Raw genomic sequence first — 25,001 nt, 5'->3', positions numbered from 1 at the left:
GCACTGTAGACGTGCTGGGCATGCCTTTTGCAAAAACAGCCCCACAAAGAGTGCAGCCAATGGCAAGGCAGAGCTTAGAGACTCCAAAGTGATCTTCGCAGCCTAGCACTATCCCAGACAAAGGATCTCCTGTGAGGCTGGGCTCTCACCACAGGACACAGGCAGCCACAAGCTGCGACATGGAGTTCTCTGCAGAGGATCTGGTCGCCGCCACTGAAATCACAGGAGGCTTCGGCAAAAGACAATGTTCTCAAATCCCCCAGGTCGCCACCATCGGATCGATGGCGGAGTCTCCCTAAGCAGGAACCTCTGGGTGGCACCAGGGCAGGTCCGCGCCGGGAGGGGCGCGCTACTCTGTATCACCGGGCAGGAGATAGCCCTGAGCCAAAGGGGGCATCGGGGCTCACAACAACTCTGGAAGGTATTGTGCATTTTGACTTTATAAGGCAAAGCTAAATATTGGCGATATTGAAGGCAGGGAGGTTAAGTGAGGACAGCACAGGCTCAGCTGTTGGGCTGCGTGTCTCATTCCTGGGAACCACACCTCGGTGCAGCCGGCGCTTGGCCTAGAAACAGCGATTTGATTTCTGTCAATAAATGTCCAACGACAAAGTCGGACTGCAAAATGACAATCAGCCACTTAGAAGCAAAAAAAAAAAAAAAAAAAAAAAAAAAAGGACAGGATGTGGACAGGAGAGGGGGTGGAGCTTTCAAAATACACTCGCCACACTCTCGGTGACTATAGACATGGAAGACTGTATGTAAGCCGATGACCTTCAGTGCCCAAAAAAATCCACGCCTTACCAGAAGGCAGACTCCAACCCGAACCTTTGGGGGTGGGGGTATTTTCTGTCTCCTCTCCTCCCAAGATCATCAACTGCAACCAAGCCTCTCTTCTCAAGCCTCCCCAGGTTGAGGCTTATGAGCCTGGGATTGAACATCAGTGCACTTGCTAGCTCGATCTCTCTCTCTCTCTCTCTCTCACACACACACACACCCCTGGACTGCACCCATACTCAGTGACTTAGGGAGCTGGCACCACATGACACCTGCCAGACTCCAGGAAAGGCAGGACCAAGAGCAGTCTCCCTCCTGTTAGCTCCTTTGCGTTTGCTGTAAAGACTAGTGGCAGAGGACCAGAGTAGCTGTGGCAAACTGGGCTGGCCCAAGGTCACTGCCAAAAAACTGTACAGGGACTGCTCACAGCCCATCACAGCCACCTTGACAGCTGCACAGATCTTGGGAAGCAAGCCCAAGCTCCTGCCTCCTGGGGCCAAAGTTTCTGCAGTTCATTTGCAGGATTGGCAGGATGGCTTGCCTGGCTGTGAGGCCAAAAATGGGTTTTCCACTTGCAGTTGGATTCAGAACAGATTCCCACAACCAGAACTCAGAATAGAGTGAGGGCCGGAAGGCCTGTGTTTCATCACCCTCCCTTCTGAGGTTTTTAGGCTGCCACGAAAGCCCTCTTTCCTGTACAGCATTGGTTTTCCCATTTATTTTGTTATTTATTAGTACGTCCGCTTGGTCCTAGGTACTCTTGATGCTAAGCAAGTGCTTTCTACTAATGAACTACATACTCCCCTGTTCCCAGATTTCCCTCTGTATGTCATCCTCCAGACTGCCCTGCCATGTACAAGATTTTAATTAATTAATTCGCAAGGGACGGGATGGAACTGCTGAAGCTAGACCTGATGATGAGTTGACTAACTGTTACTACTCTGGAGGTTGAGGTAGGAAAATCAGCTAGAGAGAGACCCTCCCTTCAAATAATTACACACCAAACAAAAACATGTCCATGCCTGCAATTGCAGCACCCAAGGGAGACTGGGGCAGGGGCACTGTAATGAGTTCAAGGCCAGCCTCGGACATATAGCAAGGCTAGTCATAGCTATATTTAAGAGTCTATCTCAAAGAGAGAGAGAGAGAGAGAGAGAGAGAGAGAGAGAGAGAGAGAGAGAGAGAAAGGCAAAGAAGAAAGGTGCACATACCCTACCTAATAGCTACACATACCCAATAGCTTTGTTAAATATTTATACCAAAATCAAGGGAATCTGACTTAACCATAACACCAATGCAAATACAGCAAACTGCTGTGGACCCAGAAGTAGTGGCCCACACCTTAATCCCAGCACTCAGGAGGCAGGCAGATAGATCCATGTGAGTTTGAGGACAGCCTTGTCTATACAGTGAGATCCTGTCTTAGAGGTTGGGATTGGGGGGGCTCTGTGGAGAACCAAATTTACCAAGAAGTAACTGAAAATGCATAGCCACGTCTGTGTCTGCTCAGGTCACGTCTATTCAGAGCGGAGGACTGGTGTCCCAGTGGACCACACTTATCCATCTTTTGGCTGACACTGTCAACTTTGAAGGACATCCCAATTCTTTTTTATTTTATGGTTTTTTGTTTGTTTGCTTGCTTTGTTTTTGTGTGCCTGTGTTTATAATGGGTACACTCTCCATAACATATGGAGCTCAAGGGGGATTAGTTTGGGGAGTTAAAATCATCTCCCACCATTAAGAGTCAGTCCTAGGGATCAAACCTAGCCTTTCTTAACCCTCTGAGCTACCTCAAGGACCCTATTTTCTCAAGGGCCTGCCTGTGACCATGCCAGTGTGTAACCCCACCAGTCAGTTACCCAGGGCGCTCCCACCCCTTTTTTTAGTTCCACAACTTTCTCCCAGAGATTGTGCCTCCTCCCTTAGATATATGCACGTACTTGTAGAAAGCAGTATCTTTTCCTTTGATTGCTCAATATTTAGCAAAGTTACCATGACACAAAACATTTAATTATGTTATGATTATATTTTAAATCAATGTATTACCTGTAACAGCCACAAAATAAATCATGCTCAGAGATACTTGTAAACCCACACAACATTACACTTGGTGACCTCAGGGAATGTGGAAGCACACACTATTCTGCAAAATAAGTTACTAAGTAAAATGCAAAGCTCATCTCAGCCAGATGGGTAGTTAATGAAAGAGCTACACTGACACCCTGTATCAAGCACTGGGACAGAATGATGGTGCACACAGGCTCAGAGTTAGGGAGTCTGTTCCCATTACAGTCTGTTCCAGTGCCTACGTATCGAAGACTTGACAGGCTCAGTTGGGAACTTAGATAACACTGGACTTTTAATAACATAGATCAGAAGGTACAAGAGGCCAAAGGTTCCAGAGGCCAGAAAGAAGGTTCAGTGCTTAAGAGCCCATGCTTTTCCTGTACATGCACACAAGTGTGCACATATTTTTCAATTTTATGTATATGAATGTTCTGCTACATGTAAACCAAAAGAGGGTATTAGATCCTACTATAGATTAGAGATGGTCATGAGCCCCACGTGGGCACTGGGAATTGAACTCAGGACCTCTGGAAGAGCAGCCAGTGAGCCAGTGAACCTGAGCCATCTCTCCGGCCCTGCACATGCCCATATTTAAAAATAAATCAGCCAAGAGGCAGAAACAGGTGGATTTGAATTTAAAGCCAGCCTGGACTGCAGAGAAAGCTTCAGAACACTTAGGGATACACAGAGAAACGCTGTCTCAGAAAACAAAAAAGAACTGCAGTTTTTTGCTAGGCAAATTAAGATAGCTCACACCTTTAATTCCATGATTTGACAGGCAGGGGGATCTCCAAGATCGAGGCCACAACCTGGTCTATGTAGCAAGTTCCAGGACAGACACAGATCACAGATACAGTGTAACTTTGTCTCAGCATGCCGCCCCCCCACCCCAGAAAAGAATGACAGCTGTTGGGGTTAGGGGTGGGGGGGGGGGGCATGTTAGAGAGAGAGAAGCCTGGAATTGGCTCAGGCCTTTATTCTCAACATTGGGGTCAGAGGATTGCAAATTAGAGTCCACCCTTTGCCACATAGTGAATCCAGGTTGCTAACCTAGATTAAATATATTATTGAGCCTATATCATGAAACACTTCCTACGGTAGGTCTAGAAATGCTATGCTCTATGGCAGGGTTCCAAAAACTTATTATCCAGCTAATATTGTTTAAAGATATGGCTTGCTGCTCTGGAACATGAGTTTTGGTTCCCTGCATCTACTCTACTGCAGACTGCTAACAACCACCTGCCTGTTACTCAGTTCCAGGGAGTCTGAGCCCTCCCCCTCCCTTTCTGGCCTCCAGGCATCCAAACACACACAGATACATCCATACAGAAAATAACAATAGTAATACATATTAAAATAAAATTTAGGGGCTGGGGATTTAGCTCAGTGGTAGAGCGCTTACCTAGGAAGCGCAAGGCCCTGGGTTCGGTCCCCAGCTCCGAAAAAAAGAACCAAAAAAAAATAAAATAAAATAAAATAAAATTTAAAAACACTCATTTCTCTGAGGGTTTGATGGCCAACCTAGGCCACACAGCTAAACTCTCAATAAAAAGTTCGTTGACAGCTGCGTGGCAGTGGTACATGCTTCTAATTCCAGCATTCAGGAGGCAGACAGATCTCTGGAGTTCCAGAGTAGCTAGAGATATACAGAGGAACCCTGTCTGGGCGGGGGCCTTTTTTACTCCACAGAAACCAGCTTTCCCACTTGCTCCATTTCTGGACCTGGAAGGGTGATTCAAAACCTTAGGATTTTGCAATGCAAAGCCTTCAGAGGTAGCTTGTAGGTGTCAAGGGCAAAGGGCTTGCCTCAACAAGAAAATAAACCTGAGTTAGTTTGTCACAGGCCATGGTAAAGGATAACGGAGTCTGGTTGAATGGCTATGTCAGGCCCTGGGGTGGGGGAGAACATCCACAAAGCCAGCATGATCCCAAGAGCTTCATGTAAATTCTAAAAATTGCCTAGTTATGAAAAAAATTGAACAGTGTTTTATATATGTGCTTTGCTTGCACGTCGAATCTATGCACCACATGTGTGCCTGGTGCCTTGTAGAGATCAGTAATAGAGGTTTAGATTCCTCTGGAACTGAACTGGGGATGCCTTGTGGTCGCTTGGAACCCAGGTCCACTGCAAGAGCAGCAAGGAATCATGGCTCCAGTCCTGTGATACCGTTAGCATGGGTAATTTCTCCTGCTTTGTTTTTTGAGACATGAGACTGGCTCTGTACAATACGCCAGCCTTGTCATCTTGAATGTTGAGGATAATGTTGTCTTAACCAAGACAGTAAGTCCTTGGGAAGGCCCACACCACACCGATGCCATTATTAAATTGAGTGCCTCTGACTTGTAGCTGGCGTAAATTATGTCATTGGAGAATTATGACTGTCCATAATTAATAAAGTTAAGTATAAGCGAACAATGTAATGAGCAACTACAACTCAATATTCTGTGTCCATGCTGAGCAGTGGGGTGCACGCCTTTAATCCCAGCACTCTGGAGTCAGAAGCAGGTACTTCTCCAAGTTCAAGGCCAGCCTGGTCTACAAAGCAAGTTCTAGGACAGCAGGGGCTACACAGAAAAACCCTGTCTTGACAAAAATAAAACAAAACCTTAGAGGTAGATATAACCTGAGAACATGGGGTTGGTTGTCCTCTGCTTCCACACACACGAATGTGGGCACAGGGTTAGGGCTCCTGCTCACACTCTCTCACATACACACATTTACACTATGGGCACTCAAACACACACACACACACACACACACACACACACACACACATCTCAGCCAGATGGGTAGTTGATAAAAGAATACATAGAGAAACCTTTGTCTTCAGGTGAGAAAATAAAATCTATGTCCTCTGCAAGTCCTGGATAAATCTGGTAGCAAGATTGCTGGAAGCCTGGAGATGTAGATTTTTCATAGAAGAATGTTCACCTAGTTACCTTGAGACTCCAGAGTGAATGCTGAATGCTACCGCTTTTAAGTAAAAAGCCCCTGTGGCTGTAATCACTGGGGAGGCAGCCATGACAGGACCACGTGGGCTAGGAGGAAGACATTCCTGCTGATATCTGTTCTCTAAGCAAGCATGTAAACACAAATTCAGTGAAGCAAGTGAAGTATCTTTTATACCTAAAAGGGAATTTATGATTCCCATACATCTTCAATGACCATCCCTCAACCAGGCCGCTGCTGGTTTCTTCTCCTCCCCCACCTATTCTGCTTACTGTCACTGAAGTTCATCAAGATGGTGGATAGATAAGCGGACCTCCCAGCCCACATCCTGATTCCCAATCATCTACAGCCTTAGGCAAGTCATCTGGCCTCTGTGTCCCAGTGTAGGTATTACTTCACTAGCTGGAGGCAAAAAGTCTTTCCAAGACTGCTGTAAGATGGGATGTTGTGTCAAGAGTCCGATGCAACACTAGAGACCCAACCAATACTCAATGCCCAAATCATCACCTATTCCAAGACACGGGACGCACCTGTAAATCCCAGAACTTCAGAGACTGATTTGAGAAGCCTGAGTCACAAGCTGTTCTGATCTATCCAGGCCAGCCAGCCACACATAGTGAGACCCTTTCCAAATATTTTGGAATTATTCCCAAAATAGTGCAAAAAGTAAAAATACACACACACACACACACACACACACACACACACACACACACACACAGAGTTCCACACTATGGTCACCAAATTCAAACAACATCTATATAGTACCCACCACATACCAGGCCCAGTGCAGAAGGAATGAGGAGGGAGAAAAGACTCCTAGCCCCACAAACTTGCCACTGAAGTGAAGCATTCATATGACATTTTCATTTCACGTGATAATTCTGGATGAAAAAGATTCAACAAGAACAACCATGAGGGAAGGACTAGATAAAATAAAAATAAAGTTAATTAAAACTGAAAAGGCAACCATGTGGTAGCAGCATGGGCCTTTATCCCCAGGACCTGGGATACAGAAGCAGGTGGGATTTAAGGCCAGCCTGATCTACAGACCAAGTTTAGAACAACAAAGTCTACAAAAAATAAATAGATAAAAAACCCTCTTGAAAAAATAATAATAGCAATAATAATAGTAGTAGGACATGGAAGGTGAAAACTGTATCTAATGAGGTGTATGTTCTCTGTGTCACCCAGGTGGTTTTGAAGTCATGAGCTTAACTGGTTCTGCCACCAATCCTCCTGGGTACTAAGATTACAATCACGTCACGTGCTGGCATGAAATCATTTCAGAAGAAGGGCAAAAGATCACCACAGCCCAGGATAAGGAACAACACCATAATCGTCATGTTATCAAAATGTGAAACAAAATTATAGTGAAAGTCAGGCGCTGGGAACCCCAGAGACACAGCTGTGCAGGAAGCTTGCAGGCCTGGGCAATGCTGGGAGCCTCAAAACTGAAAATCCCCAACAGAGCAGCAAGATACCATACTGTGGAGTACAAATCAGACAGCGCTGGACATGGCACAGCAGGTGAAAGGTAATACAACAGACTCACCCGAAGGTTGACATATGAACTCTGATGCTAAGAACAAGCTATGGACTGTCTATCTATCTGTCTCTCTTTCATCCTCTAACCTCCATAAAAGGGTTATGATGCTCACAACATGCTATGACCTCTCTGTTACACACACACACACACAAGACTTGTTGATAAGATGGCACTGTGAAGAAACTAAAACTGTCTTGGTCTACCCTGCGAATCCTTCAGAAATCTCTTCAGTAAATTAGTCTGTTACTTTCAGTTCCCTGCCACTACAAACATGTCAGACTTTACCACAACAGAATTGAGTGTAGTGTAACAATTGGCAGACTGCTTGTCTAACATGCACAGATCCCAAGTTCCCAGTCACAGCAAACACATGTTGGTATATATCTAGAATCCAATACAGAGGTGGAGGCAGGAGGATGAGAAAGAAGTTCAAGGTCATCCTCAGCTACACTGCAAGTCTGGGGCCAGCCTGGGCTACGAGACCCTACCTGAGAGAGTAAGCCCGAGTCTTGCATTGGGCCATAGAGACCCCATTGTGCTTGCTGCCTCCTCTCCCATTTCTGTGTCCAGTTTTGTGTGGCAAGCCAAAATCTAAAATATTGTTCGAAGTTATATGGTTAGCTAGGAATGAAAACAGTCTTCAGGTATGGGTTCTTTATTATTATCATTATCATTATGATTTTCTATTTTTTCTTCCTTGATTTGTTTCTAAGGCAGGATCTCCTATAGTTCAGGCTAGCTTTCTACGTAGCCAGAGATGACTTTGAACTCGTGTCTTCACTTTCCAGGCGCTAGGATCACAGGCTTACTCCAGTGTCCTTAGCATGGTTGTTGGGTTTTGTTGTTGTTGTTGTTGTTGTTGTTGCGTTTTGTTTTAAATAAAGAGACAGGGTTTCTCTGTGTAGCCCTGGTTATAATGGAACTCACTCTGTAGACCAGGCTGGCCTCGAACTCAGAGATCCACCTGCCTCTGCTTCAGAAGTACTGAGACTAACTAACGTGTGCACTGGCACACCCAGCTAGGTTGATTAGAGCATTTGCTACATGTGCTAAGGACCTGGGTTTCATTTTCAGCGCCCATGCAGTGGCTCCTGGCTTTCTGTATCTACAGCCTCCTTCTGACTTCTGTGGGCACCATAAAGTGTACTTATTTACATACAGACAAAACACTCACATACAGAAAAAGGAGCAAATCTTGACATTTCTGATACCTAGTAAACAAATCTTGCCATCTGTAGATGCAAATTAGCTCTCTAAAAAGAAATATACACGGGTTGGGGATTTAGCTCAGTGGTAGAGCGCTTGCCTAGCAAGCACAAGGCCCTGGGTTCGGTCCCCAGCTCCGGAAAAGAAAAAAAGAAATATACACACGCCAGCAGGAATATTTGCTGCATGCAACCTATGTCACTCCATCCAACATTCCATGGCTTGGATCAGCTAGCTATAGCCATCCACTGTCCTGCATTCCCCCCACTTCTTCCCGTTCTCGAGTCCACTTTTGCTCTTCAATAAAAAAAAAAAACTTGACCACAAACTAAGTTTACATATGAAATAAAAACAAGCCATAGATGTCACCATGAGGAGAATTCTGCTTCATGTGGAAACAAACGCTCATTCACAAATACTCAGTCAGGAAAAATTCTACTGCACAGACAAAAAGAAAGGACGAGAACTGGCTGCTTCTGAGAGTGGAGTTACTTGGTGTACATGTTCACCTATGTATGAATATGTACACACATGGGAGCAAAAGGTCAAGCTAAACAAAGCTGTTCCTTTGGAGACTTGGTTTTTTGAAACAGGGTATTTCAGAACCAGGAGCTCATCCATTTGGTTAGAGTGGGTAGCCAGCTAGCCATGGGTGTCCAGCTCTCTACCTCCCCAGAGCTGGGATCAAGGCACAAGCATGTGTGCTCGGTTCTTTGCATGAATACAGAAAATCCACTGGGTAGAATGGGTCCCTCTCTGCCTCAACTTCAAACCTGAGGCAAGCTAAACTTTTCCATCTTAAAAACTTGTACATCATACACACTTCGTAAACTGAGTGTTGTGAAACTCTGAGGAGCAAGGCCAAGAGATACCCGACTCACTCCCAAATCCCATCACAGAAAGTAAAATAAACTGAGTTCCAAACACTTCTGAAGTGTCTAATAGGTGGACCATACCATACTGTAAGCTCCTGACCTGGGCCATCAGACGCACATTTCTGGGCAGGCACGTTAGCCTGTCACTATAATTCCCATATTCAACAGACTGAGGCAGGAACATTTGTCATTGTGAGACAAATCTGAGCTGTGTAGCAATTTCCAGAAGAGTCTGAAGTTACAGTAAGTTTCAGTGGCACACAGCTCTAATTCAAGCATATAAAAGGCCAAGGCAGGGGGATCTGTAGGTCCCACACCAGACAAGATTACACAGTGAGACCCTATCTCAATCCAAACCACCAACAACAACAACAACAAAAGTAAAATTTTTAAAAGAATAAATAAACAAACAAACAAATAAATAAATAAATGCACAGACTGACAGACAGCCCTGAGCCAGCAATTTACAATATAAGCCAGAATGCTGCTGCTTAACCTGACCAAGCATAACATGTTAACACTTTTCAAATTATCCTGTTAGCTTTTTCTTATTGTAATAAAAGAGCAACACCAGCTTAGGGGAGGAAAGGGTTTATTGGTTTGCATGGTCCAATCACAATCAAGGAAGTCAGTGCAGGGATTGAAGCAGAGTCCCTGGAGGAACACCACTTACTGGCCTGACTGACCTGCTATCCAGACTACAGGTTGGTTCCCCACCCCATACATGGTCTTGTGAAACATTGCAAAAGGGACATGACCTACCTAACCCAGCACTTGAAAACTGGAGGTAGGAGGATCAGAAATTCAAGGCCGGTTTTAGGTACCCAGTAAGTTTGAGGACAGCCTGCAGTCCATTAGCCCTTGTCTCAAAACACTAAATAACAGCTCCTTGAAATGCATTACATTTATTTCTTGGTAGGCTCTCTTGCTCATCCTGATGCAAACATGGAGATCAGATTTCTCTCTCTCTACCACATGGGTCCCAGAGAAAACACTCAGGTTGCAAGACGTAAAGGCAAGCACCTTTTTACCAGCTGAGCTGCCTCCTTGGCCCAATGACAATTTTCTAAGATTATAATAAGGTTGTCATTGAGGCAGTGGTTCCTGCTACCTTTCTCCACCAAAACAAATGAATTCCCCTTTATTAAACAGGTGGCTTGGGATCTGGAGCAGTAAAAACAGCACACAATATCAACAGAACATCACACTAAGAAATACAATGGCTAGAGGCACTTATAGACTAATTTTGAGATAATTTGAGCATAAAAGAGAGGTTTGGGGTATAGGGATCATTGAAACAATACATGTTTACTATGTAAACAACCCTCAATCAATGCAATTCAATCCCTCAAATTAAATAATGCTAACAAGAGACTATGATCCATCAATAATAAAAGTCCAAGAGTTCAGTCAGGCACCACAGTATACCAAGCAATTCAAAAGGAAGGGGCATGAGAAGAGTAAGGTCAGGACTGAAGAGATGGCTCAATGGTTAAGAACACTGCTGCTTTTTCAGAGGACCCAAGTTCAATTCCTGGCACCCTAGGAGCACCTCACAACTGTCTGTAACTCAAGTTCCAGGGCATCTGACACCCTTATACAGACATGCATAAGGACAAAACTCCAAAGCACAGAATATATAAAAAATAGAAATTCAAGATCCTCAGTAAGGACACAGCTCACTCATTGTGGGCAGTGCCACCCACAGGCTGGTCCTCCTGGGAAATACAAGAAAGCAGACATGAGCTGGTTTTAATTCTAGCACTGGGAAAACAGAGGCCGGTGGATCTCTGTGAATTCAAACCCAGTTGGTCTACAGAGTGAGCTCCAGGACAGCCAGGGCTACATACACAGAGAAACCCTGTCTTGAAAAACCAAAAAACTAAAACAAAAAACAGAAAGTAGGCTGAGCACTCCAGGAAGAGCAAGCCAGTAAGCGTCATTCCTCAGTGGCTTCTGCTTCCTTTCCTGCCTCCAGGTGAGTTCCTTCCTTGACTTCTGATGATGGACTTTACCCTGCAAGCCAAATAAACAAATAAACCTTCTCCCGAAAGAAAAGGTTTCAATCATGGGGACAGTCTGGGATATGAGACCCTTTCTCAAAGAAGCTCAAAGGCAGAAGGGAGCAGATGGGTGTGGGATGGATGGAGGGCAATCAGATACCCTCTTGAATACCCTATATTAATCGCTAACAGAAGCTTCACATATACATTTTTACTATATCATTTCATCTTTTTATATTCTCATTCTCTCTCTCTCTCTCTCTCTCTCTCTTTCTCTCTCTCTCTCTCTCTAGCGTTGGCTGTCCTGGAACTCATTACATTAGACCAGGTTTATCTTGAATTTCAGAAATCTGCCTGCCTCTGCCTTCTGCCTCCCAGGTTCTAGGGCTAAAAACTAATGCCACCATGCCCACCCAGCCTATTCATTTTCATTTTGTGACTATATTTTGGGTGTGTGTGTGTGTGTGTGTGTGTATGATTTCAATCAGCATTGTTGCCTGGTTGAAGTAGTCTACACTGTTAATCCCAGCACTCAGGAGATAAGAAATAGATCTGTGGGAGGTATAGCCCCCCTGGTCAAAACAATGTGATTTTACCTCCAAAAAATAGAAAATAAAATTTGAACATTTTATCTGCCCAGACCCTTCCCTAATTGGGTATTTTTAGAAGTGGTCATGCTATAATATAACCTAGGTGGCCTCAACCACAAGGCAATCCTCCTGTGTAGCATCTGAAAGCCAGAGTTAAACAAGTGCCCGTGTCATCCATCTTGGGAGAAACCCTTTAAGTGCCCATCAATACAGGACTGGCTAATTAACCCCTTTTCAAAGTCTCAGATAAGAAGGCAGCAGAATTTTAAGACTGGTAACTGACTTCTAAAGAAGTTAAAAGGCGGGGCTGGGGATTTAGCTCAGTGGTAGAGCGCTTGCCTAGGAAGCGCAAGGCCCTGGGTTCGGTCCCCAGCTCCGAAAAAAAGAACCAAAAAAAAAAAAAAAAAGAAGTTAAAAGGCTAAAGCAGTTAAAAGTTCACAATCTCCTTGGAAGTAAGGGAGTTCATTCTGTAGCCCAGGTTACCCTGGAACTTGCTACGTGGTCCAGGTTGGCCTCAAATTCATAGTAACCCCTAATCACTCAAGAATCCGTGAAGGACATGCACGTGGTGAAGTCAATGGAGAAGTTTCATGAGCTGGTTCTTTTCTTCCAGTCCCCAGGCCTTACTCTGGTTGTCAGACTTGGGGACATAGCATGCACCTTTCTTTTCCCACTGAGCCATCTCTTTGGCTGGCCATCTCTCTTTTTTTTTCAAAGTTAAAAAAGATTTATTCTTATCTATGTGCATCTGCATGAGTTCCTATGTGCCACATGCATGAAGGTATGCTCAGAACTTCATTGTTTCTGAGCTACCCAACAATGCAGAAGAACCAGAGATCATGGTAACATGCTGAGCTTGGGGGAACCCCTAGATTCAATCCCCAGCATCAATCTACCACAAGATGCCATCCACAAGTTCTTATACTGAGATCAACATTTTATGGGGCAGGAGCTGATGCTGCACCAAGCAAAGGAGATTCTCCCAGCCCTTGGCTGCTCTTACCTGTACCCGTGAGGTGGCCTCTGGCTTCTTTTTGAGCACCTCGCATTTCCTCTTCTTACAGATCTGGTGGCTATTCTTCCTGTTCTTGCAGTAGGTGCATTCCCCACAGTTGGCCTTCTGCTGGCACGGCTCACAGACCCCACAGGCCTTGCGCTTCCTCCTCTCCACAGTTGGTGGCATAGATTTACATGGGAGAGAAGAGGTACTAGCTCGTGTAACAGGCATAGACATCATTGTGGCTTTGACATCATCAGCTGAGCTGGTCATGCTAACGTGAGAAATCCCTCCTTCCAATTTGCTGGGAGCAGCATGAGAGCCCTGAGTAAGATCTAATGGAGCATGCTGGAGTTCATTCTCAGGGGCAATTGTAAACCCTTGTATGTTTGCTGGGAAAAGATTGGCACCAAACTGCTTCTCAGCTTGTGTACTGTTTGCAGCTATTACCAGAGGTACTGAACTTAACTCAGAGTTTTGTGGGGGTTGGGGAGTGTGTCCTGAGTCCAAAGTTAAAATCGGGGTAGCACCTTGGACTTCAAGTCCACAGGAAGCAGAGGTGTGGGGCTCAGGCCCTGAAAGAAGACAACTGTAGGTAGCAACTGTGTTTGGAGGCATAGGAAGGAAGATAGGCAGGTCCGGGGGAGCATCCATATCCATACCCAGAGTTTCTGGTTGGTTTAGCATAGTAATAGCACCAAGATCCTCTGGTGAGACTGAGCCCTTGGCCAGGGTCTCACTATGAACTAAGTTAGCACCAGGAAATCCCCACTGATGCGGGAGAGTACTAAAGGCCTGTCCTAGGATAGAGGTGGCATCCACAACTTGATTTGGGTGGCTACCCACTTTTTCTGGGGTAGTTTTAAGGGTTTCTTCTTCGGACTTAGTATCAAGGACATCCGGCTGTGAGCCTGCCAAGATGAATTTTATCAGAGCTGTGGGATATACAGACTCATCAAGAGACATGCAGGTTTTAAGGTCCAATTCAGGAACGATCCTAAAACTAGAGTCAGGAAAGCAATTATGCTCGCTTCCCATAGGATTCTGAGAAGGATCAGACAGCTTGGGAGACTCTACTGGTGAGCACAAGTCTACAAACTGATCACTGGCATTTTTCTCAGAGGTAACTTCAGAAGTTGATCTTTGGGGCGATGGAGCACACCCCGGATGGGAATTGCTCACATTATTAGATGTCTGATGAGAGAGTAGTCCTTCACTGTGTGTCCCTTCCAGTGACCAAGAAATTCCGGCTTCAAGGTTCCCATATTCAGAAATACAGCTTTGGGAATCTTCTACTGTTTGAGAGCAAGACTGGGTTATCTCTTGGCTCTCGCCTTCAACTAAACACATGTTCTGTTCACCAGTTAGGTTTTCTGTATCTGGAGACATGACAGCATCTTGGCTGGGGCCTGAATCATTTCCGGAGTGCTTTACCCCTGGATCATCCTGGACATTATGTACACACTGCTTCTTTGAAGGTGGCACTTTCTTAGGTTTGGGTGTGACTACTGGGCGTTGGGAGAGTCGCCAGCTAAGAGAGGTTCTCCGAAGAGCCATTGTAAACCCATTGCAAGTTAAGGACTCTGGGTTCTGAAAAAGAACTTGGTTTCGATCCTGATTCAACCGGGCAGCCCCAGCTCTCGTCAGAAGACTCTGCGGCAGTGTGGGGGTTTTGACTTCCGTTTCCTTCTTACCATCTCTTCTTCTGATTAATTGCTTCAGTTTTCCAGGGGTCAGCGCCTTCCCTGATGCCCCATGTTTGACAGCCTGCTTTGATATCTTCTTCTTCATCTGGCTGCTCTTCTTCTGGAGCTTTGTTTTGACTGATTTGGAAGGCTTTGTGGGGCGGGACCGAGACATGGCTGCAGAGCAGGAAAAGCTGGAAGGATGTAGGACACAGAGTCATTGGTCCTCAGCGAAGTCTTCCTTCTGAGGAGAACCTGGAGATGTTGCCAAGCTTGGTCACATGAGGTGTGGGTCTAAAATAACAACAGCAAATATTATTATTAGTCCTTTGTACTTACTATAAAGATACTTGCTAATAAATTAGTTACTAGAAAACTAAGAATATTTACTACCAAAGGAAAAAGTGCAGATTATATTTAGCTTGGCAGAGTGGTCCAAATTTATACTCCCAGCTGTGGGAGACTGAGTTAGTTGCATGAGTTACAACATTAGCTAGGTATTTAGGTAGAGGTAGGATGATCAGGAGTTTGAATAGTGAATCTAGGGTACACATCTTGTCTCAAATAAAAGGGATAGCTCAAAATTAAGGGCATTGCCTGTTCTTCCAGTAGACCTGGGCTCAATTCCCAGCATGCACATGGTGGCTCAAAACTCTAACTCCAGTTCCAGGCTAACTGCTGCCCTCTTCTTGCTTCTTTAGGACCAGGCATGCACTTGGTACACAGACAAATATATGGGCAAACACCCATTTGCATAAACACAAATTTTAGCAAGGTGATGATGGCACACTCCTTTAACTCCAGCACTTGGAGGCAGAGGCAGGTGGATCCCTGAATTCAAGGCCACCGTAGTGTACAGAATTCCAGGACAACCAGGGCTACACAAAGAAACTGTCTCAAAGTATCTTAAAATTTAAAAGACCACAGAACGTCTAGTAAACTTTTCAATGTTGCAGGCTTCTTGCACAGGTTTGTGCTTCCCCAGCACCCATACAGGGGCCAATCCAGAAGTTTATGCACTTCCACATGCTGTACACACATCCACAGATACAGTTCCAGAACTGTCTTCAGAAAACCAAGAATTATTTTATTAACTGTTTCAATGAAAAAATTATATCCAGGGCTGGAAAGATGGCTCAGTGGTTAAGAGCACTGACTGCTCTTCCTGAGTTCAATGCCCAGCAACCACATGGTGGCTCACAACCATCTCTAATGAGATCTGATGCCCTCTTCTGGTGTGTCTGAAGACAGCTACAGTGTACTCATATACATTAAATAATTTATAAAAAAAAAAAAAAGAAAAAAGAAAGGAAATTACATCCATTTCTATCTCTAAATGTAACAGTGTCGAGGTATTTTTTTTTTAATCTATCACAATGGTATCTTCTGGTATGTCTGAAGACAGCTACAGTATACTTATATATAATAAATAAATCTTAAAGAAAAAACATATAGAAGCATATAATCTAACTACTGGAAAGAAAATTAAAATTCACAACTGTGGACCAGTAATCTGGATAAGCCAAACAGTGTCCTGGAATCTGCTTTTAAAAGTAGTTTACAAATTGATTTGTCAGTTCTGTCTTTTAATTGAAATGCTTTAGAAACTCAAAATGTAATTAAATTACTGCTCATGGTTTAGCATCCAAAGCAAAAGTGGCAAAGGAAAAAGAAATGCCAAAGAAATGAGAAGGTGAAGGGGATTCAAAGATCAGGTCTTTTCACAACTCAACAGTTTCCCCCCTTTTTAAAAGCAGGTTTTGAAAGAGGTCAGTGACCCCTAAAATCCCAACTATAGAGAAAAAAAGTGACTAAAACAGGCAGGCAAGTTTCAGAGACAATCAGAAGAAACTGTGGGCCCCTTGAACTTTATCACCATGCAGTCACAGATGCAATATGACCTTTTGTGATAAACTAAGGTGTCTCCAAGGGATATTCTTTTTGAAAACTGTGGGGGAGAACAAAAAAACCAAAAGATATAATGTAGCTCATATTAAATAGGTCTATAATAATATGGATTAATTAGCAAGGGTGTCCTAAGATTAATTTTTAATTTTATAATCATTGAGCCAGGTGTGCTGGCACATGTCTTTAATCCCAGCACTTGGAAGACAGACTCTGAGGCCGTTCCAGGACAGCAAGGGCTACACAGAGAAACTCTGTCTCAATATAAAAAATAAATTTATAGACTAAATTTATAAAACTAAATGAATTAAAAGTCCAGCCAGTGGGGGTGTCATACACCATTAATCCCAGTATACACGTGTACTCCAGAGGCACAGACAATAAGATTGGTGAGTTTCAAGCAAGCTTGGACTACAAAGCAAGCTCCAAACCAGCCAGGACTATGTCAAAACAAACACAATACGACAAAAACCCAGATGTGGTGGACATCGCTAACCCGAACAGGTAATCTGAGGTAACGTTGAGGAAGAAGATCCAAGGTTAGCCTGGACAGCATGAGATATAGACCAGACAGACTCACAGCATGAAACCTGTTTTACAAACAGTCAGAAAGCAGAGTTCAACACCTCCTCTAAGACAGTCTGGGCTATGTAAAAGATCCTGTCTCCAAACCAAACAATAGAGAAAGATGCCATGGTGGATGGTATACACCAATAATTCCGTTACTTGTAAGGCGAAAACTGAAGGAAGATCATGATCAAAGTTGTCTTCAGCCACATGGGGGCTGAGGAATGGAAATTAGTCTGAACTAGTCTTTGGAAAACTGAGTTTCATTCAGGCTTGGCAGTACAGACCTATAATCCCAAATACTTGGGATGCTGAAGCAGGAAAATAAAGAATTCAAGACCCAGGGTGAGCTCCTAGCCAGCTGAGTCCCCCTACCTCACAATGACAGGAGAAAGTTATGAGGATGCAGCTCAGTGGTGGGGAGCTTGCCCATAATGTATGAAGTCCTAGGTTTAATGCCTGACATCACCAAAACAAACAACAAACAACAACAACAAAAACAGCAGTATTTCTAAATGTTTTATTTACTCTAACCTAGAATATATTGAATATATCTGGGTATCTCTGCAATACAGATATAAGAATATACCTGATGCCCATCTTAATAAATATATAACAAGGCCGGGGGGGGGGGTGTATTTAATTGACACCATCCTGTGAATCCTTATTGTCCTGGTAGGAAAATCAAAATAAACTATCAGTCAGAATTGGCACAGATATTTAATTCCAGCAGGGGGTCAGGGGTTAGAAAGTTGGATTTCATGAGTTCAAGGCCAGTCTGGTCTACAGAGCAAGTTCCAGGACAGCCAAGGCTACACAGAGAAACCCTGTCTCCAAAAGCAAAAAGGAAATCTGTGACAAGAAGCCTATTGGGAGGGGCGTGGAAAGTCTGGAACCAGCTAAGCAAGCTCTCTGCCACTGAATCCTTCACACCCCGCTGTCCCCACCCAAGACAGGATCTTGCTAAGTGGCAAAGTAGGCCTAGAACTTAAAATCCTTTTCTCCTCAAAGCCTCATTCAAGTGCTGGGATTAGGGGTGTGTGTCACCATAGCTTAAATTTATGTAGCCTAATGTGATGTGAATATTATAAAACTTCCCCCTAAGAGCTCTTAAAATTTTGTTTTGCAGGCTGAAGAGATGGCTCAGCATAAGAGCACTGACTGCTCTTCCAGAGGTCCTGAGTTCAAATCCCAGCAACCACATAGTGTCTCTGTAATGAGATCTGCTGCCCTCTTCTGGTGTGTCTGAGGACAGTGACAGTGTATCCACATACATGAAATAAATAAATCTTTTAAAAAAGAAAAAAAAAGGAAATTTTTGTTTTATAAAATCCAGCAGAGTAAAGTCTCGGGAAACCAAGTCTGAAAACCTTCATTTGATTTGTAGAACACACATGACTCCTATAAACTGTCCTCTGACCTCCAAACACCAGCAGTTCATACACGCATAGTACATGCACAATGCATGCATAGTACACTGGTACACAGTAGTGTGCACACTAAGTAGTGTAATGAAAACTTTAAAAACCAAAGTATGCAAATAAAAAATAAGTTTTTATTCACTTTATCTAAAAAATGAAAGGCTAGCTTCCAATACCTGTTGTCCGTAAATTAAAGTATTGATGGCACCATCCAGGGACTTCCTCTCCCTCTCTGTATCTCTCCTCTCTCTGTATCTCTGGAAGTCCCCTGAGCTGCTGCACTTATTTTAAGTAAACCACGACAATTTGAAATAACATTGCAATCTTTCCTGCTACCACCAGTGCTCAAGTGTCATTTGCATGCCTAAAGCTACTTGCAAACTGACTTCAGGTCCAGAGAATTTAAAGGCTTTCCTGGGGGGGGGGGGGGACAAACAAAAGCAAAAACAAAACAAAAGACAAAAACAAGACTTAAAAGCATTTTCTGAAAAAATTGCCACCAGGCTTGGTTTCCCTACAACTAGGTTCTTCATCGAAAGGAAGGGGGTGGGGGGACAGCAATTGCCGGCTGTTCCTAGACAGTTCACTACCTCAGGAAGTGTGAAAGCTTGGGGCACACTGAGAGGCTGCTCAGGGAAATGCAGCAGAAAGCTGGCTCCTTCCATATGTAAAACACCCGACACCCCACAGAGCGGGGTGTGGGGGACACAAATAATGGAAAAGAACAGGGGAAAACGGAGGTTAAAAGGCTCTTCCAAAAGCCAGACCATGTAAGAACAGCAAAAGGCCAAGGAACAGTATTTTATACATTTTTACAGGTGAAATGATAGAAATCCAAATGACTGAGCAAAGTCAAGAATTCACAGGAACAATGTAAGGAGTTAAAAGACAACCGAGACGATGAGAGCCGAGGTCGGGTGGGGGAAGGAGAATCAAATGACCTACAGGTTTAAAAAAAAATTTTTTTTTAAGGACAAAGAGGAAAAAGAAATGAAGGAGACAGGATGTGTCCAGAAGGTGGGGGAGGGGAAGAAACTAGATAAGGAAGACACAAAGGGTGAGGAGGGTGTCTCCAAACCTCTGACCCACCCCTTCTGCGGAGAGCAATAGTTAACTCATTAAAATGTTGAGTGCTACAGTTGTTAAGTCCAGCCTACTAAAGACTGTATCCTATTCCTCCAAATGTTTATTTTAAAAAGACCCCAATTAAAACCTCTTAATTGGAGAAATGAAAACATGGGCATTCCCCTATGTAGTCAATCAAGATCTGCAATCACATAATCTAGGAACTCAGACTGAGTGAGGCAGGAGTATCACCGGGAGGTCAACAGAGGGATACCGGAATACCAGGTGGAGAGTGCATATCTGTAATCCCAATATTCAGGAGACTGAAGCTGGAGTAGTCATAAATTCAAGGCCACTTTCTGGCAGTAAGGGTCAAGTCAGCCTAGAGTAGAATAACACCTTACCGCAGTTAAATTCTTTAAAACAGACAGCGGCTGGTCTGCAAGCATTAAGCTTCTCTGTAGTCATAAATACCTAATTAACTATATTCAATTGTGTGTAGTTAAGCATATTTCTAAATTGTTTTTGCCTAAAGAAACCAACACCTGAGGGGATGGGCTGCTCTATGGCGCCCCATACTGCAATCCATGGGGGTGCGCATGCAGCTCCCCACCAAACCAACCTCGTGTGCTAGTCATTTCCTCGCCCCAAGGTCTGGAAAGTCTTGCAAACATTTCTTCACTAACCAGTCATTAAGGAGGTAAAATGAAGCTCATTTAAAGCCCCTGGGGACTAAGGTTCACTTGGAAAGAGTTGTGGGGGTTGGGGGAGGCTGGGAATTCTTACTCTTGCTCCAACAGTAAGTTTTTTCTTGGAGTCACATTAATTTTATTGGATCAGAAACGGACCCAGTTCAGTTCATTAAGGGTAACTGGAGCAGGACAATTCTTTCCTGACCCAGTCCTGTGAGCGAACACTGGTGGTGAGTGAGAGAGTAAGAGAAAGGGAAGTTGCTTTTTCGTCTTTGAGACTGGTCTCACTACGCAACCCTGGCTGTCCTGTAACTCACGGAGATCTATCTGCCTTTGCCTCCCCAGCGCTGGGATTATCAATAGGCAAGAACACCCCTCCGGAGAAAGGGAGATTTGCTTCCTTGCCCCGCGGAGTAGGCGGTGGTCACTTCAGTCCTGGCGGGGGCCCGAAGCTCACGTGCAGCACGAGCAAGCTTAGGCACTCGGCCGCTGCGCGCACACAGACAACCTCACTCAGTTCCCTCTTTAGGATCCCAGACCCAGCCAGTGGCACTCCAAAGGCTTTCGCAGAACTCACTGGCAACACATCCTACTTCCCCTGTTCTTGCTTCTTCTAGAACCTCCCAATTTCGGGCCAGCCATCCCCAGACCTCCTGGTCGCCTGTACTCCCAAAGAGGAACCTCAGCAACCCCTCTCCCTAGGGTTCCTCCGCGGAGGATGGGGTTTGATCGAACGCGGGAGACACTTCTGCACGCGACAGCTCTCACTCTCCACTCGCAGCTAGCGAAAGCTCTCTCCTCCCTTCAGGCTAAGACACCAGGACTTTCTCAAAGTGGCTGGCTCTGAGAACTCCTGACCAGGGACCTCCCAGAGGCCACACATGCGTTTCCCTGCAGGATTTCCAGTAGATCCCGAGTCTGGGGCTCCCCATGCGAACCGTTCCGAGCGAAAGCTAAGCTTTCTGCGGATTGCTGTAAGGTTCCCCGCCGGGATCTTTGTTAGCCACCCGCCACAAAATACCGGGAGCGGTCCGGGGTAGGGGGTCGCGGCGCGGAGTTGGCTCGCACGAGTCTTCAGCCAGCATCGCTGGGTGCATAGTCCCAGCCCAGGAGAGATCCGCCCCCCAACCCGGTCCCGTCGCAGAGTAGCGCCCTCTCCCAGCACCCCTGCTCTTTGCTGCAGCCCCAGCTCACCCTAAGCCGCCTCTGGATCCGAGAGCAGCGCGGGTTGCCCCTGCTCCAAGCCTGCACCAACCCTTGAGCAAACTTTCCAGCTGGTCTTCGTCCGCGTAACTTTGGAGCCTGGGGCTGCGGCATGCGCCAAGGAGTTCGGGCGGGCCTAGGATGGACACTTACCATCCGGCACGGTCAGGGCCCAAGCACCCGGGGTGGGGAGCTACTCCGCAAATGTCCCCGTTGGAGAGCCAGGTAGAGGTGCATGGCTACGGAGGGAGAGGGCGTCCAGGGGCGAGTACAGACCCCGGGGTTGTACACACCAGTTGTAGTGTGCACAGTGTCCCACGAGCGTAGTGCGCGGGTACTCCCGGCCAGGTCAGTGCCCGCAACCCCCCTAGAGCAGCGGCGTCTCCCAGTACAGACCTTAAGGAGTATAGTTGGGGCTCAGCCTTTGCTGGACCCTGTACCGCTGAGCGAGAGGCAAAACGCGAGCTGGATTTTCCCAAATCGGAGCCGGACTCCTCTCGACCCTTCTGTCCACTCCTTCCTACCCTTTCCCAAAATTCAGTCCCCACTCCCTCCCCTTTAGATTAGGTTAAAGTCGAGTGTTGAAATCTACAGGCCACCATGTCTTTCGTGATGGGAGTAAGAGTATCTCTAAAAAGAATGTTTCCAGAAGCGAGATGGGTCTTCCAGGTGAAGGAACATCCTGAAGCCTTACCTGAGCCTGAGCGGTGTCAAACCAACTTCAAGACCAAAGAGAAACCAGATAAGCCATGCTTATCTTCTATATTTTTATTTTTATTAGTCACTGACCGCGGACTCATTAGTGATAATAATCACTTTATAGGAAATGAAAATGCAGTAAGGGAAATTCCGACCCTGAGGCTTGAACCTGCCGCTAACTAGGCATATCCCAACAAAAGATAGCTGTCTCTTATTCCACAAGTCTGCTCTTAGACAAGGGAATCTAAGCCTTTAACTGTACTGGATTGAATTGCAGTGTTATGAGCAGTTAGCGTCCCTAGATTGTTAGGGGAAATAGTCCCAAACTGTCAACCTTACACCCTAAATAAATCGTTTAAATTAATTCTTGACTAGGAACCAACTATAAGGACTTTGTTTTGCTTTTAAAACAGTGTCTGGGGGGTTGGGGATTTAGCTCAGCGGTAGAGCGCTTGCCTAGCGAGCTAGCGCAAGGCCCTGGGTTCGGTCCCCAGCTCCGGGGGGGGGGGGGGGGGGGGAGTGTCTGTGTAGCCCAGGCTGCCCTCAAAGGCAGGACTCTTCCTGCCACAGCCTTCGGAGTGCTGGGATTAAAAAGTAACATGATTGGAAGTCAGAAATGCAATTCTTGTTGAGTTCTGCTCAGTGGTGAAGACTGAGACCCCAATTTAATCTTCACAGAAGAAAAAAGAAAACCAGACACACACACACACACACACACACACACACACACACACACACTCTTTCTCTCTCTCTCTCTCTCTCTCTCTCTCTCTCTCTCTCTCTCTCTCTCCCTTTCTTTCCCTTTCTTTTTGGCTAGCCTTAAGTTGGATGACTTTGAACCAATTCTCCTTCCCTACCTATAAAGTGCTAGGAATATTGGTGATGAATATTGGTGATTAGACAGATAAGGCAAACATTATGGCAAACTCAGGTAAATCTCGTTTCCAAGACAGCCTTTTTAGAGTGAGATGATGTCTTAAAGGAAGCATTTTTTTCTTTAATTTTAAAAAAAGGTAACATTTGAAATGTAAATAAATTTAATTTTTTAAAAAAGAATAAAGGGGTTGGGGATTTAGCTCAGTGGTAGAGCGCTTGCCTAGGAAGCACAAGGCCCTGGGTTCGGTCCCCAGCTCCGAAAAAAAAGAACCAAAAAAAAAAAAAAAAAAAAAGAATAAAAAGCTTAAGTTGGGCCTTTGAGATTGGTCAGATTATAAGTGCCTTTGACCCAAGTGTAAAGATCTGAGTTTGATCCTTGGAACCCAAGCTGTGGAGAACTGACTTCCACAATTTTTCATAAGTGGCAGAAATACAAATTTAAAAATCCCAGGGAAGCCAAGGCTTAATACCTGCACTTGAGAAGGACAAAGCAGGACTGAGTGCTAAAGGCCATGTATCCAAAGATTAAAAAATAATAATAAAACATAAAGGAAGTTACTGCTCCATTTACAATAGGTCGCCCAGAGCTGGGATTTTTCTAATGTTTCCTGTCAAATGAAGGAAACCACCAACATGTTTTTGTTTCTCTACTCACATCTCAGAACTGAACAGTCTGCATCCAGACGTGTGGAGTTTTCCCCAACCCTGGCAATGTACCAGTACTGGGTAGTATGCTATGCAGTCAGTCTTATCTGCCAGGGACTGTTCCAAGACCCTTAGAAGATACTCAAGTCTTGCATAAAATGGTATCGTATTCTGGACACAGACAGAGATCCACCCAGCTCATCCTCAGAGGAGTTTTTTTAATACGCTTCATTTTATGTATATGAGTGCACGGTTGTTGTCTTCAGACACACCAGAAGAGGGCATTGGATCCCACTGCACATGGTTGTGAGCCACCATGTACCATGTGGTTGCTGGCATTTGAACTCAGGACCTCTGGAAGAGCAGCCAATAGTACTCTTAACTGCTGAGACATCTCTCCAGTTGCTCATAGGAATGTTTTTATTTTTATTTTTATGGGTTTTTTGTTTTGTTTTGTTTTGTTTTACTTTTTGGTTTTTCTCTGTGTAGCCCTTGCTGTCCTGGAACTCTGTAGATCAGGCTAGCCTCAAACTCAGAGATCTGCCTGCTTCTGCCTCCTGGGATCAAAGGCCTGGGTCATCACTGCCTGGCTTATCTTACTTTTAGATGATGGAGTCTTCTTGTGTTTTCTAGGACGGCTTGCCTCTCTAGGATGCTTCATCTAAGACTCCAGAAAAGCTCAGGTTATAGAACTGATGTTCAGTGATACTTTCTATGTTTCCCCTGTGCTTCGTAAGTTTTGAGATGGGGTCTCCCTTTGCAGAGTTAGCTGGCTAACTCACTGAATAGATTGGCCTGGAGAGCCACCTCTATGCCTGGGATTAAAATGCAAGAATTAAAAGCATGCACCAGGGGTTGGGGATTTAGCTCAGTGCAAGGCCCTGGGTTCGGTCCCCAGCTCCAAAAAAAAAAAAAAAGCATGCACCAACATGTCTGCCATGAATATTACTATTACTACAAGGCTTTAATACCAAACCTAGCCATCACCATGGGTGTGGTAGGATTTGAACTCAGATCCTAATCATACTTCCAAGGCATATATGCTCACACTCAAATTGTTACAGACCTTATTTCTCTGCCACCTCTAGAAATATCGCTAGTTCTGCTAGCCAATTCATAAGGTTTTTTTGTCTGTTTGCTTTGGGTTTGTTTTGGGGGGTGTTTGTTTTGGGAGTCTGTGTTGTCTTGGGTTTTCGTTTGTATTTTTATTTTGGGGGGCGGTACAAGG

The 25,001-nt window shown here is 44.9% G+C and overlaps 1 protein-coding gene and 1 long non-coding RNA gene across 3 annotated transcripts in view; one reads left to right on the top strand and one right to left on the bottom strand.

The window, feature by feature from the left end:
* Tet1 (tet methylcytosine dioxygenase 1) overlaps positions 1–14,875 on the bottom strand; it is a 72,793-nt gene extending 57,918 nt beyond the window's left edge. The window contains exon 1 of one of the 2 annotated variants that reach the window (XM_039099324.2): positions 13,022–14,875. In XM_039099324.2, coding sequence (XP_038955252.1) covers positions 13,022–14,875 — 1,854 coding nt within the window. Of the gene's footprint in view, positions 1–149; positions 313–13,021 lie in introns of those variants that run through there. The other variant, XM_063279662.1, reaches the window with a different exon arrangement.
* Positions 273–18,482, top strand: LOC100910945 (uncharacterized). The gene is made up of 3 exons (NR_131086.1): positions 273–421; positions 6,989–7,331; positions 18,302–18,482. It is a non-coding gene; the product is annotated as an uncharacterized LOC100910945 (long non-coding RNA).
* Positions 18,483–25,001: the final 6,519 nt, after the last annotated feature.

The sequence above is a fragment of the Rattus norvegicus genome, chromosome 20, assembly GCF_036323735.1.
Source record: "Rattus norvegicus strain BN/NHsdMcwi chromosome 20, GRCr8, whole genome shotgun sequence".
Taxonomy (NCBI): Eukaryota; Metazoa; Chordata; class Mammalia; order Rodentia; family Muridae; genus Rattus; species Rattus norvegicus.
The sequence above is the reverse complement of the archived record's forward strand: the minus strand, read 5'-3'. Positions and strand labels throughout refer to the sequence as shown.